The sequence below is a fragment of the Bos indicus x Bos taurus genome, chromosome X (genome assembly GCF_003369695.1).
Source record: "Bos indicus x Bos taurus breed Angus x Brahman F1 hybrid chromosome X, Bos_hybrid_MaternalHap_v2.0, whole genome shotgun sequence".
Taxonomy (NCBI): Eukaryota; Metazoa; Chordata; class Mammalia; order Artiodactyla; family Bovidae; genus Bos; species Bos indicus x Bos taurus.
Window position 1 is genome coordinate 37574733 of NC_040105.1, and position 12239 is coordinate 37586971.

General features: G+C 40.4%; 1 protein-coding gene across 2 annotated transcripts in view; it reads right to left on the reverse strand.

The window, feature by feature from the left end:
* Positions 1–1082: 1082 nt before the first annotated feature.
* Positions 1083–12239, reverse strand: part of SRPX (sushi repeat containing protein X-linked) — a 141833-nt gene continuing 130676 nt past the window's right edge. For both annotated transcript variants that reach the window (XM_027534257.1, XM_027534258.1), the window contains one exon: positions 1083–1594. In XM_027534257.1, coding sequence (XP_027390058.1) covers positions 1411–1594 — 184 coding nt within the window. In that variant the 3' untranslated portion in view covers positions 1083–1410. The remainder of the gene's footprint in view (positions 1595–12239) is intronic.

Consider the following 12239-nt stretch of genomic DNA (forward strand, 5'->3'; position numbering starts at 1 on the left):
ACAAGTGGTCTTTTGAAATGTTCATGGCTTCACATACTCACCATTGGCTAATCTTCCTTCCCCAATCATGTCGTTGACCTTTTATCTGATAGATACATTTACGGAAGACAGAGGTCAAAGAGCAGCTACTAGGGGAAAAATCATTTGTAAATGAAATATAAACCTATTCACAGGATAGCAATCACCGTCTAATGTTCAAAAGTGTCAAATCTGCTGCTAGTTTTAAACCTCCAGGTTGGAATTTGGACGTTCCATCATTGATTTAGTTATTTGTTCAGGAATTGATTGAAATTTTCCCTTCAGTTTCAGAATGTCAGTTTGGATCAGGGTTTGCTCATGAGAGTTGAGGGAGTCCAACTCCTAGTTGTAAAAGTATGGTGTTTCAGGCCTGACCTTAGGCAAATACTAATACAGAGCCTTCCCTTGGAAGGCCTCATGAGGGAAAGCTGCTTGCCCCCACACAGACTGCTGGTATACAGTCAATGAATCGCAGCCACTGGCTGGAACTGCAGGCAAGGCCTGGAAATGTCCTGTCACATATCTGTATTCCTAGCCCAAGTGACTTCATTCCTAGGTCTCTGAGGCCTTGAGCAGAGGTCTTCATGTTCCTCTCCTGGGGCCTTACAGGAGGAAGGGAGGGAAGCTTTCCCCCTGATTCAAGATCCAGTATTTTCCCACTCCTAGCTGCTCGTCCTTCCATGACCCCAGAGTCCATAAAGCTGCCAGACCTGGGTCTCCCTCAACAATGTGACAACCTCATGTCTTTGTAACCTACCTGAGCTCGCACCTGGTGACCACTGGTCCACTGGAGAGAATGCAGATAGAAAAATAGAAGATGGAGCTCCAGTTTTCCCTTCTTGGTTATAGCAGCACAGTAAGTGATAAAAGTCTTACCTCTTTCATTGCCAGCTTGTTGCTTTAGGGGCTCCTCTGACACTTGAAAGTTCAGCTCTCTCAGTTCAACTGAACTCCTCCTGAGACTAATTTTTCCATTCCTAAAACACCAATAATCGCAGTCCAAAGACTGGTGACCACACTGAGCAAGTATGGCTAATGCTTGAGAAAAAATGATTTTTAGCACATTTGCTCTAAAATATTTTATTAGTAAGTTTTATATAAAACAGAAGATACATACGTGTCACACTGTATAAATGCATGGGAAGCCTGTATATAGTTGTAGTTTCTAGTTTCTCTACCAAAGTAACCAGCCATGATGGAATTGAGAGTAAATATATTCAGTTTTTGCTACAAAAAGCAGTGTAAAATTAAGTGCCAAGAAAGCTTATAATAATAAAATAGACTTTAAAAATTACAAATAAAAATCTGTACATCAAGGATATTTTTCAGGCCTTTCTGTGCGTGTAGCTCGATGTAGAGAGAAGAGGCATGACAGAGAGAGGACACAGCCCATCAGGTGTTACAGGTCTGGCCCATTTCTGCTTGCAGGACCATCTCCTCTTTTCTCAAGGGGAAAGTGTCGATCAGGTTGAAGAGGGCCACAGGCGTCACCAGGGAGACGTAGCGCTCCTTGTCCACACCATGTTTATCCAGTACCACGATGCTGAAGGAATAGAGTGGAATTCGCAGCAACAGCCTAAGACAAAGAGAAGACTAGGTCAGAATTGTCTTCCCAAGGACTGGTAAACCAACTAGAGTCCTAGAGTGAACCTGTGTGCACAGAAAGGCTTAATATCACTAAGGACTCAAGTATCCTTTAGACCTTTTCCTGTCAAAGTGTGGTACATCGCATGGGAACTTCTTAACAATGGAGAATCCCAGGCACCACCCCCTCACCCCCCACCAAACCTACTGAATTAGAAGCTGCATTCACTAGACCAGTTGAGTAGGACAGCTTTAGACTGTAATGGCAGGAAGACTTTAGACCTGCAATGGTGCTATGTACCAACAGTTGCTCCAAGGCATGTTCAACAATGCTAACAATTGATTCAACCTCTAATTGCAGATGAGGTTTGCACAACCACAGATGCACTAGAGCCCCTGGTTATCAGCAGGGGTTATTTTGGCCCCCAGGGGACATTTGGTTCTGTATGAACAGTTTTGGTGTTCACCATGTGTGACGGGTGCAACTGGCCTCTAATGGTAGGAAGCCAGGGCTGCTGCCTGCCATCCTACAATGCACAGAACAGCCCACTGTCCATAGTGCCGTGATTGAACAATCCTGGCCTGGTGGTGGTATAGTTGCCAAGTCTAGGTGAAGCTAATTGAAATTATGTTCCAAACATTCCAGCTGTGGCCCATCTAGCTCACAACTGCATAAGAGGGGACAGAACTTGCTCTTCACCCTAGTTTTATTCACTTGGTTGATTGTTTTTTTTTTTTTTTTAATACATTAAGTAATTTCAAAAAGCATTTGAAGTGGTTGCAAGGGCCTGTTTTTTCTGTTCTACCCCATTAGAATTTCAAATGTATAAAATAATGTATTTCATTAGAAACCTGTTTAGATGAAAAAAAGCCAGGGAAAGCCAACAGATGAGTTTGGGGCAGGGGGAGGAGCCCACTCAGCAACACAACAAAATCTGGAGAAGAGACCGTCTCACACACAATCTCAAGCTAGAGTACATACTGCCATCTGGATTTAAAGTGACTATTCAAAATCCGAGCTGACTATACTTTATTCCGCTTTTTTTTTTTTTTTTTGGCTGAGCATACAGGATCTCTCTTCGTCAACCAGGGACTGAACCTGTGCTCCCTGCAGTGGAAGTACAGAGTCCTAACCACTGGGCCACCGGGGAAGTCCCGCTTCTGGCTTTTAATAGTTGGAGAGATGAGAATAATTTCTGTTTTATCCCAGTGGGAAACTAAATTGTTCATCCACTTGTGTGTTGCTTAGTCATGTTCAACTCTTTGTGGCCCCATGGACTGTGGCCTGCCAGGCTCCTCTGTCCACTTCTAGTGAGTAGAAATACAAGACAGTATTACCATATCTCCCATGGTTTCTCGTGGTGGTAAGAGGGGAACCTGGGAGTAGACCTCAAGAAGTGTATTAATGAGTTTTGGAACATTTAAATCTTGAGCATGAAAGTGATGTTAGAATGGAGAACTAAACTTCTCTGCATCTTTAAAAAGACGACTAATTAGCGGTTTCCCAGGTGATGCTAGTGGTAAAGAACACACCTGCCAATGCAGGAGACATAAGAAACACAGGGTTTGATCCCTGGGTTGGTAAGATCCCCTGGAGATGGAAAGAGCAACCCACTCCAGTATTCTTGCCTAGACAATTCAATGGACAGAGGAGGCTGGGGGGCTACAGTCCATAGGGTCTCAAAGAGTTGGACACAAGTGACGCACACCTACCTGTCTTTATCTCCCCATACATGCACATAGGTAGATAGGTACACACAGCAGCTAAACTGCTAACAGGAAAGGGAGATTTTAATAGAACAGGATAGGAAACAAGAGAGAAGTGCATTTGGAAGGAAAAAGGAACTAGGCGATGTGGTGGCTGGAGCCGATGGGAAAGGGTGACCAACATAGAATTGGAGCATTTGCTGTTACAGTACTTAAGTCAGGACAGAAATCCCCCATGGTGCCACCATCTGCTGCTACCACACACGTTCCTCCTGTGGGCCTTGTGCCTTGATTGACACAGAATATTAAGAGGGAAAACTGCCATGAGAAGAGAGGAGCTGTCAGATCAGCAGGCTACCAACAGGTATAGAAATGCATCCCACCATGGCTAAGAAACCACAGGAATTTTGGAGATAAGACATCCTACAGGATGAAGGATGGTACCAGCAATACTTCAGAGTTACTCAAATATTGGGTTGATATGAATTTCAGAGCAAGTTCTAGACAACTAGACAAAACACTAAGGGAGGTTTCAGTTCAAAATCCTAGTGTAGGAAGAGTCTGAACTTACCTCTTCCCATTGACACACCAAATCTACATACGGAGCAATTTCCCCAGAAAAAAAAACTAAAAACTAGGAGAGTGACTTTTGCATATCAGGAAAATGAGAAGGAAATCACACCAAAGTAAGCATAAAAGGCTGAGAGACAATCTGGCCAAAACCCCAGCAGTATCTCCAGTCACAGTCCCCACCCATGTGTGGGGACCAGCAGTCAGGAGGGCACTCATAACCTGGAGTTTCTCCCTGAGTAGTAGATAGTTCCTCTCCCACAGCAGGCTCTCCAGCATTTAAGACCTGTCGCAGAGAGATAACCCCCAAATCTCTCTCCAAACCAGTGGGGCTCATACCCACCAGAGCTGCTGAGCTGTCACAAACTCAGAAACAGTTCTTGAAGGGAAGACTAGTACACCCCAAGACACAGTGTAGAAGCATCCATTTAAAAGTACCCAGACTTCATGTGAATAGGCTCATTTGATAATCTTAAGTAAGCAGTCTGAGGGGCCAGGGGTATGTTGCTGCTGCTAAGTCGCATCAGTCGTGTCCGACTCTGCGATCCCATAGACGGCAGCCCACCAGGCTCCGCCATCCCTGGGATTCTCCAGGCAAGAACACTGGAGTGGGTTGCCGTTTCCTTCTCCAAGGGGTATGTTGGTGTGAGCAATTTTCAAACTCCCTCTACCGGGTAAAAGCCAGCAGAAACCATCTCTTACCTCTTTTTCTGGCCGACTGCCACCTCCATGGTCCACCTAGGGTAGACATTTTCCTGTGTTCTTTCTGCCTACTACAGCCAGCAGTTACCTTCCACCACCCCTCCACCCCCGTGGCTCTGGTGGCCAACAGGGCCTTTTGCTTGCAGTCCCTCAGGGCTGTATCTGCATACTTTAAAAGCTGCTGCCTGCAGGTCTGCCTTCCAATCAGCCTGAATCTAGGTGCTCACTGATCCTCTCCCCTGGAGCATTAACAGGTCTTGGCACACCCTCAAACACTGGGAACTACTGAAATTAAAATAAGCTCCTTGGACAATCACAAAGGTTTGCAAGAGAAACTAGGGTTCATCTCCAACCTGGGGCCAGTCCTTCAAGACTAGAAGTGCCCACTGCAGCTAATGCACAGAAACCAACAGAGAGCCAACTAAAATGAAGAAACAAAGGACTATATGTTCTTCTATATAAAAATAGAGAAACATATAGGATACATAACCAACACGGACCTACTGTATAGCACAGAAATCTCTACTCAATATTCTGTGATAACCTGTATGAGAAAATATTCCTTGAATAAATATATATTTATATTTTTATATGTATGTGTAAGTTAATCACTTTTCTATACACCTGAAACATACACCATTGTAAATCAACTATATTCTACTAAAATTAAAATATAAAAAAGACAATTGTCAAAAAAACTTAGGTTAAATAAAAACTTAGGTTGCAATGGAAGCCAGAAAAAATTAAGAAGGTCAAGATGGTAAACATCATACCTTTACACCAAAAACAAGACCCTTTTCAGTGTGGAGACCTGTGTGATTGCATAGGTCACACACCCATGAAACTGGCTCTGTGTCTCTAAGTCCACCAAATCTTTCCTAACAATGAAAACATACTAATCCAACCTTGTGTTCCAGGACAGGACAGTCCAAGAATAGGTAATTATAATTCCTAAGGCAAGGAGATTCCTATTACCCAACCTTATCCTGCCCTCTATACTGTCAGCCATCATTCAAAGCAGCTTCTTTAGTTTTATACCTCTGTTTCTCAGAGCAAGGATGAAAGAAGGAGCTTAATGTTTGGGAAGTCCTAGGTGGTATAGTGGTTAGGAGTTTGGTTCCCAATGCAGGGGTCATGGGTTTGATTCCAGGAGAGAGGAGGGAATTTATACATTTGTATGGGATTTTCCAGGCAGGAGTACTGGAGTGGGGTGCCATTGCCTTCTCCAAATGTATATAACCAGCATAGCAACACTTAAATATATGCATACACACACACACACACACACACACACACACACACACACAGAAAATATTAACAGATGTAAAAGGAGAAGTACAAGGACAATGATAGTAGGGGCCATTAATATGCAGCTTACAATAATGGACAGATATCCAGATGGAAGCTCAGTAACAGAACAGCCTTAAACACATTAAACTGTGGATTTCATAGAGAAATACACAACATCCCATCCAAAGCAAGAGAATATCTATTCTTCATGTGCATATGGAACATTCTACAGGATAGATCCTTAATCAAGACGATTAAAATCACAGACAGCATCTGTTTCGATCATAATGTATCAAACTTAGAAATCAAATATAAGAAGAATACTGGAAACATTTACGAATAATGTGGTAATTAAACAGTGTGTTAGTGGACAACAAGTGACTCAAATAGAAATAAAATATATTTAGTCAAATGCAAATGGAAATAAAACATCCTAAAACTTATGAAATGCATCAAAAGCAGTTCTGAGAGAGAAGTTCAGGGCAATAAATACTTATCAAAACAAAAATCTCAAAAGAAACCTAACTTGACATCTGAAACAACTAGAAAGTTAGGAAATAATAAGGATCAGAGAAGAAATAAATGGAGAGACAAAAAAGACAAAAGAAAAAACCACTGCAACAAAAGGTGGGTCTTTCCAAAGGTAAAATTCATAAAACTTTAGGTAGACTCACCAGGACAGTTTGGATTCAAACATAAATCAGAAATGAAAGAGACTCACAACTGGTATCACAGATATGTAAAGAACAAGAGACTACTGTGAAAATTTACATGCCAAGAAATTTGACAGCCTAGAAGTAGTGGATAAATTCCTAGAAAAATACAACCCTTCAAGACTGAATTATGAACAAATAGAAACTCTTTAACAAATTACTATTAAGAAGATTGAATCACTAATCAAAAACCTCCCAACAAATAAAAGTCCAGGACCAGATGGTTACACAACTGAATTCTACCTTCATTCAAAGAATAATTAATACTAAACCTTCTCAAACTCTTCCAAAAACTAGGAGAGGAGGTTCCATTTTAAAACTCAGTTTACAAGGCCACCATTTGCTGATAACCCAAACCAGACAAGGACACCAGAAAATTACATGCCAACATCCCTGGTGAATGCAAATGCAAAGATCCTCAACATTTGTAAAATAATTCAACATATTTATACATTTCCAAGATGCAAAGATGATTCAACATCTACCAATCATGTTATGCCATATTAATAAAATGAATGATAAAAATCATATAATCCCAATAGTTTCAGACAAAGCATTTGACAAAACTCACCATCCATTTATGATAAACACTTTCTCAACAATGTGGGTATAGTGGGAACAAACCTTGACATTATAAAGCCCATATATAAACAAGGCCACAGCTAAGTTTATACTCTATGGTAAAAAACTAAAAGCTTTTCATCTAAGATCAGAAACAAGACAAGGATGCCCATTCTTGCCACTTGGATTCAACATGCTATTGTTAGTCCTAGCCAGACTTGGTACACAACAAAAAAGAGAAAAAAGATATCCAAATTGGAAAATAAAACTGCCATTATTTCTGGATTTCATGATGTTATATACAGAAAACCCTAAAGACTCCAACAAAATACTGTTAGATTAATAAACCAAATTCAGTAAAACTTCTGAATACAAAATGGATATACAAAAATCTTGGGCATTTATATACACTAATAAGCAAATCTTAAAGTCTTTCCAACAGTAGTAGATATAATGATTATCTGATATAATTTGCCCATTCTCATCCAGTTTAGATCACTGATTCTTAAAAAGTTGATGCACAGTCTTGCCACCTCCTGTTTGACCACGTTAAATTTACGATGATTCGTGGAACTAACATTGCAGGTTCCTATGCAATATGGTTCTTTACTGCATCCGACTTTACTTTCAGTACCAGACACATCCACAACTGGGCATCATTTCCGCTCTGGCTCAGCCTTTTCATTTCTTCTAGAGCTATTTCTCTGCTTTTCTCCAGTAGTATATTGTGCAAAAATCAAGACAGGGAGCTGACTGTGGCTCAGATTATGAGTTGCTTATTGCAAAATATAGACTTAACTTGAAGAAAGAAAGGAAAACCACTAGGCCATTCAGATGTGACCTAAATTAAATCTCTTACAATTATACAGTGGAAGTGACAGATTCAAGGGATTAGATCTGGTAGACAGAGAGCCTGAAGAACTGCAAACGGATGTTCATAATATTGTACAGGAGGCGGTGACCAAAACTATCCTCCAGTAAAGATATGCAACAAGACAAAATGGTCTCATGAGGAGGCCTTAAAAATAGCTTTGAAAGGAAGACAAGCGAAAGGCAAAGGAGAAAACGAAAGATATACCCATCTGAAAGCAGAGTTCCAAATAATAGCTAAGAGAGATTAAAAAAAAAAAAAAAGCCTTCTTAAACTAACACTGCAAAGAAATAGAGGAAAAGAATAGAGCGGGAAAGACTAGAGATCTCTTCAAGAAAATGAGAGAGACCAGGGGAACATTTCATACAAAGATGGGCACAGTAAAGGACAGAAATGGTATGGACATTAGAGAAACAGAAAATATTAAGAAGACATGGCAAGAATATACAGAAGAACTGTACAAAATAAGGTCTTAATGACCTGGATAACCACATAGGTGTGATCACTCACCTAGAGCCAGACATCCTGGAGTGTGAAGTCCAGTGGGCCGTTGGAATCATTACTATGAATAAAGCTAGTGGATGTGATGGAATTCCAGTAGAGCTATTTCAAATTCTAAAAAGATGATGCTGTGAAAGTGCTGCAGTCAATATGCCAGCAAATTTGGAAAACTCAGCAGTGGTCACAGGACTGCAAAAGGTCAGTTTTCATTCTAATCCAAAAAATGGGCAAAGAATGTTCAAACTACTGTCCAACTGCACTCGTTTCACATACTAGCAAGATAATACTCAAAATCCTTCAAGCTGGGCTTCCACAGTACGTGAACCATGAACTTACAGACATAGAAGCTTTGTTTAGAAAACAAAGAGGACCAGATATCAAATTTCCAGCATCCCTTGGATCATACAAAAACCAAGGGAATTCAAGAAAAACATCTACTTTTGGTTTATTGACTATCCTAAGCCTTTGACTGTGTGGATCACAACAAACTGGGGAAAATTCTCAGAGAGATGGGAATACCAGGTCATCATACCTGCCTCCTGAGAAACCTGTATGCAGGTCAAGAAACAACCATTAGAACTGGACATGGAACAATGGACTGGTTCAAAATTGGGAAAGAAATACTTCAAAGCTATATATTGTCATCTTGTTTATTTAACTTCTATGCAGAGTACGTCATGCGAAATGCTGGGCTAGATGAAGCTCAAGCTGGTATCAAGATTGCCAGGAGAAAGATTAATAACCTCAGGTAACACCAACCTAATGGCATAAAGTGAAGAGGAACTAAAAAGACTGGCTGATGGTAAAAGAGGAGAGTGAAAAACCTGGGTTAAGATCCAACATTCAAAAAACTAAGATCCTGGCATCTGGTCCCATCACTTCATGGCAAATAGATACAGAAAAGGTGGAAACAGTGACAGACTTTATTTTCTTGAGCTCCAAAATAACTGTGTATGGTGACTGCAGCCTCAAAAATCAAATACACTTGCTCCTTGGGGAAAAAAAGCTATGACAAACTGAGACAGCAGATTAAAAAGCAGAGACATCATTTTGCCAACAAAGGTTTGTTTAGTAAAAACTATCACTTTTCCAGTAATCATGTATGGATATGAGAGTTGGACCATAAAGAAGGTTGATTGAAGAAGAATTGATGCTTTGGAAGTATGGTGGTGAAGACTTGAGAGTCCTTGGACAGCAAAGAAGTCAAACCAGTCAATCCTAAAGTAAATCAACCCTGAATATTTATTGGAAGGACTGATGCTGAAGCTGAAGCTCCAATATTTTGGCCACCAGATGGAAAGAATCACGTCTTTGGAAAAGACCTTGAAGCTGGGAAAGATTGAGGGGAGGAGGAGAATGAGGCGACAGATGATGAGATGGTTAGATGGCATCACTGACTCAATGGATGTGAGCTTGAGTAAACTCTAGGAAAGAGTGAAAGACACAGAAGCCTGGTGTGCTGCAGTCAATGGGGGTCACAACGATTTGGACAAGAGTGAGGGAATGAAGAACAACAAGAATAATAAAGTACCAGAAATAGAAAAATCACTTTCCTAGTTGTATGAAAATCAATAAATACCTAGAGTAAACTTTACTAAGAATTCAAAGGACTTGTACATTGAAAACAATACACATTCCATTTCAAAACTATGAAGCCTTTGGTAAAAGCGCAAGGCAGTGGTTCACTCACTGTGATCCCAGACCAACAGCATTAGCAACATCTGGAACCTTCCTAGAAATGCAAGTTCTCAGGCCCTACCATAGACCTAGCCCATCAAAACCTCTGGGGCAGGGGCCCCATACTGTTTTAACAGCTCTCCTGGAGATTCTGAGATACGGCAAAGCTTGAGAACCACTGTATAATTCCTTTATGCTGCTTATTTACTTTTTACACCATTATCATTAGCCTACAGAGGTCTACAGTAGCCGCAACAGATACAACCTGAATCAGACGTTTTCTTAAATCAGATTTTTCTATCCAAATTTAAACAATTTAAAATCACATCAGGATTTTATATAGATTCTCTCTATATATCTGCAATCCAGAAAAAACCCTTTAGGAAATTCTACAACAGGTTTTTTTTTATTTTTTTTTATTTTTTAACTTTACAATATTGTATTGGTTTTGCCATATATCAACATGAATCTGCCACAGGTATACACGTGTTCCCATCCTGAACCCTCCTCCCACCTCCCTCCCCGTACCATCCCTCTGGGTCGTCCCAGTGCACCAGCCCCAAGCATCCAGTATCGTGCATCGAACCTGGACTGGCGACTCGTTTCATATATGATATTATACATGTTTCAATGCCATTCTCCCAAATCATCCCACCCTCTCCCTCTCCCACAGAGTCCAAAAGACTGTTCTATACATCAGTGTCTCTTTTGCTGTCTCATATACAGGGTTATTGTTACCATCTTTCTATGCATATATATGGAATTTAAAAAGATGGTTACAACATGTTTTAAAAAAAAATCATTGACATAGTTCTAAATGAGCAATAGCTTCATGAAACCTACTGGGAAATTTTTTAATAAAATGTTTCAGATGTCAACAATCTTCTCAGGTTTTCTTATCTTTAAATTGGACTGTTGGTAATTATAAATATATTCTTAAAGGGTACTGTCACCCCTGCAAATAGTAAAGCTGATTCCATTTAGAGTCATTTAGTTACTTAGCACCAACATGGCACCAGGCACTGTACTAGGTACTAGATGCTAATGCAGCAGGACAAATAATGAATAAATAAAAGATTATGAGTGTTCCCAGGCTTCTCCTCCAACTAAAGAGAATTCAGGCCTATTTATTGTTCTATATCCCTGGCCTTCTGAGTTTTTTTATCCTGGTGTGGATGGTGCAGACACTCTGCCAAAGTGTGGTGGGTCAAAAGGCAGATGGAGTGCCACGGAGCAACTAAGCCTGTGTGTCACAACTACTGAGCCCGTGGCTCTAGAGCCCAGGAACCTCAACTACTGAACCTGTGTTCTGCAGCTACTGAAGCCTGCCAACCGTAGGCCGTGTGCTCCAAAACAAAAGAAGCCACTGGAATGATAACCTTGTGCACCACAACTAGAGAGCATCCCCTACTCACTGCAAGTAGAGAGCACCCCCACAGCAATGAAGCACCAGTGTAATAAAAGATTTAAAATTTTTAAAAACTAAAACTGAGCAATAGCAACAATGGATCCAGCAATCCCAGTCCTGGGCATACATCTGCAGAAATCCATAATTCAAAAAGATATGTGCATGCCAATGTTCATAGTAGCACTATTTATAATAGCCAGGACATGAAAGTAACCACATCTCCATCGACAGAGGAATACATAAAGATGTGTGTGTATGCATACAAACACACATGCCATATAAAAATATCCAGCCATAAAAAAAGGAATGAAATAATGTCACTGGTAGTGACATGGATGGACCAAAATATTGTCATAGTAAATCAAGCAAGTCGGCCAAAGACAAATATATCACTGACGTGTAGAATCTAAATTTTAAAAAATGATACAAATGGAGTTATTTACGCATAGAAACAGACTTACAGATATGGAAAACAAACATGGTTACCAAAGGGGAAACATGGAGGGGGGAAGCATAAATCAAGAGCTTTGGATTTATATATATACACTACTATATATTCAGTTGATAACCAAGAAGAACCTATGTATAGCACAGGGAAATCTATTCAATATTCTGTGATAACCTATATGAAAAAACC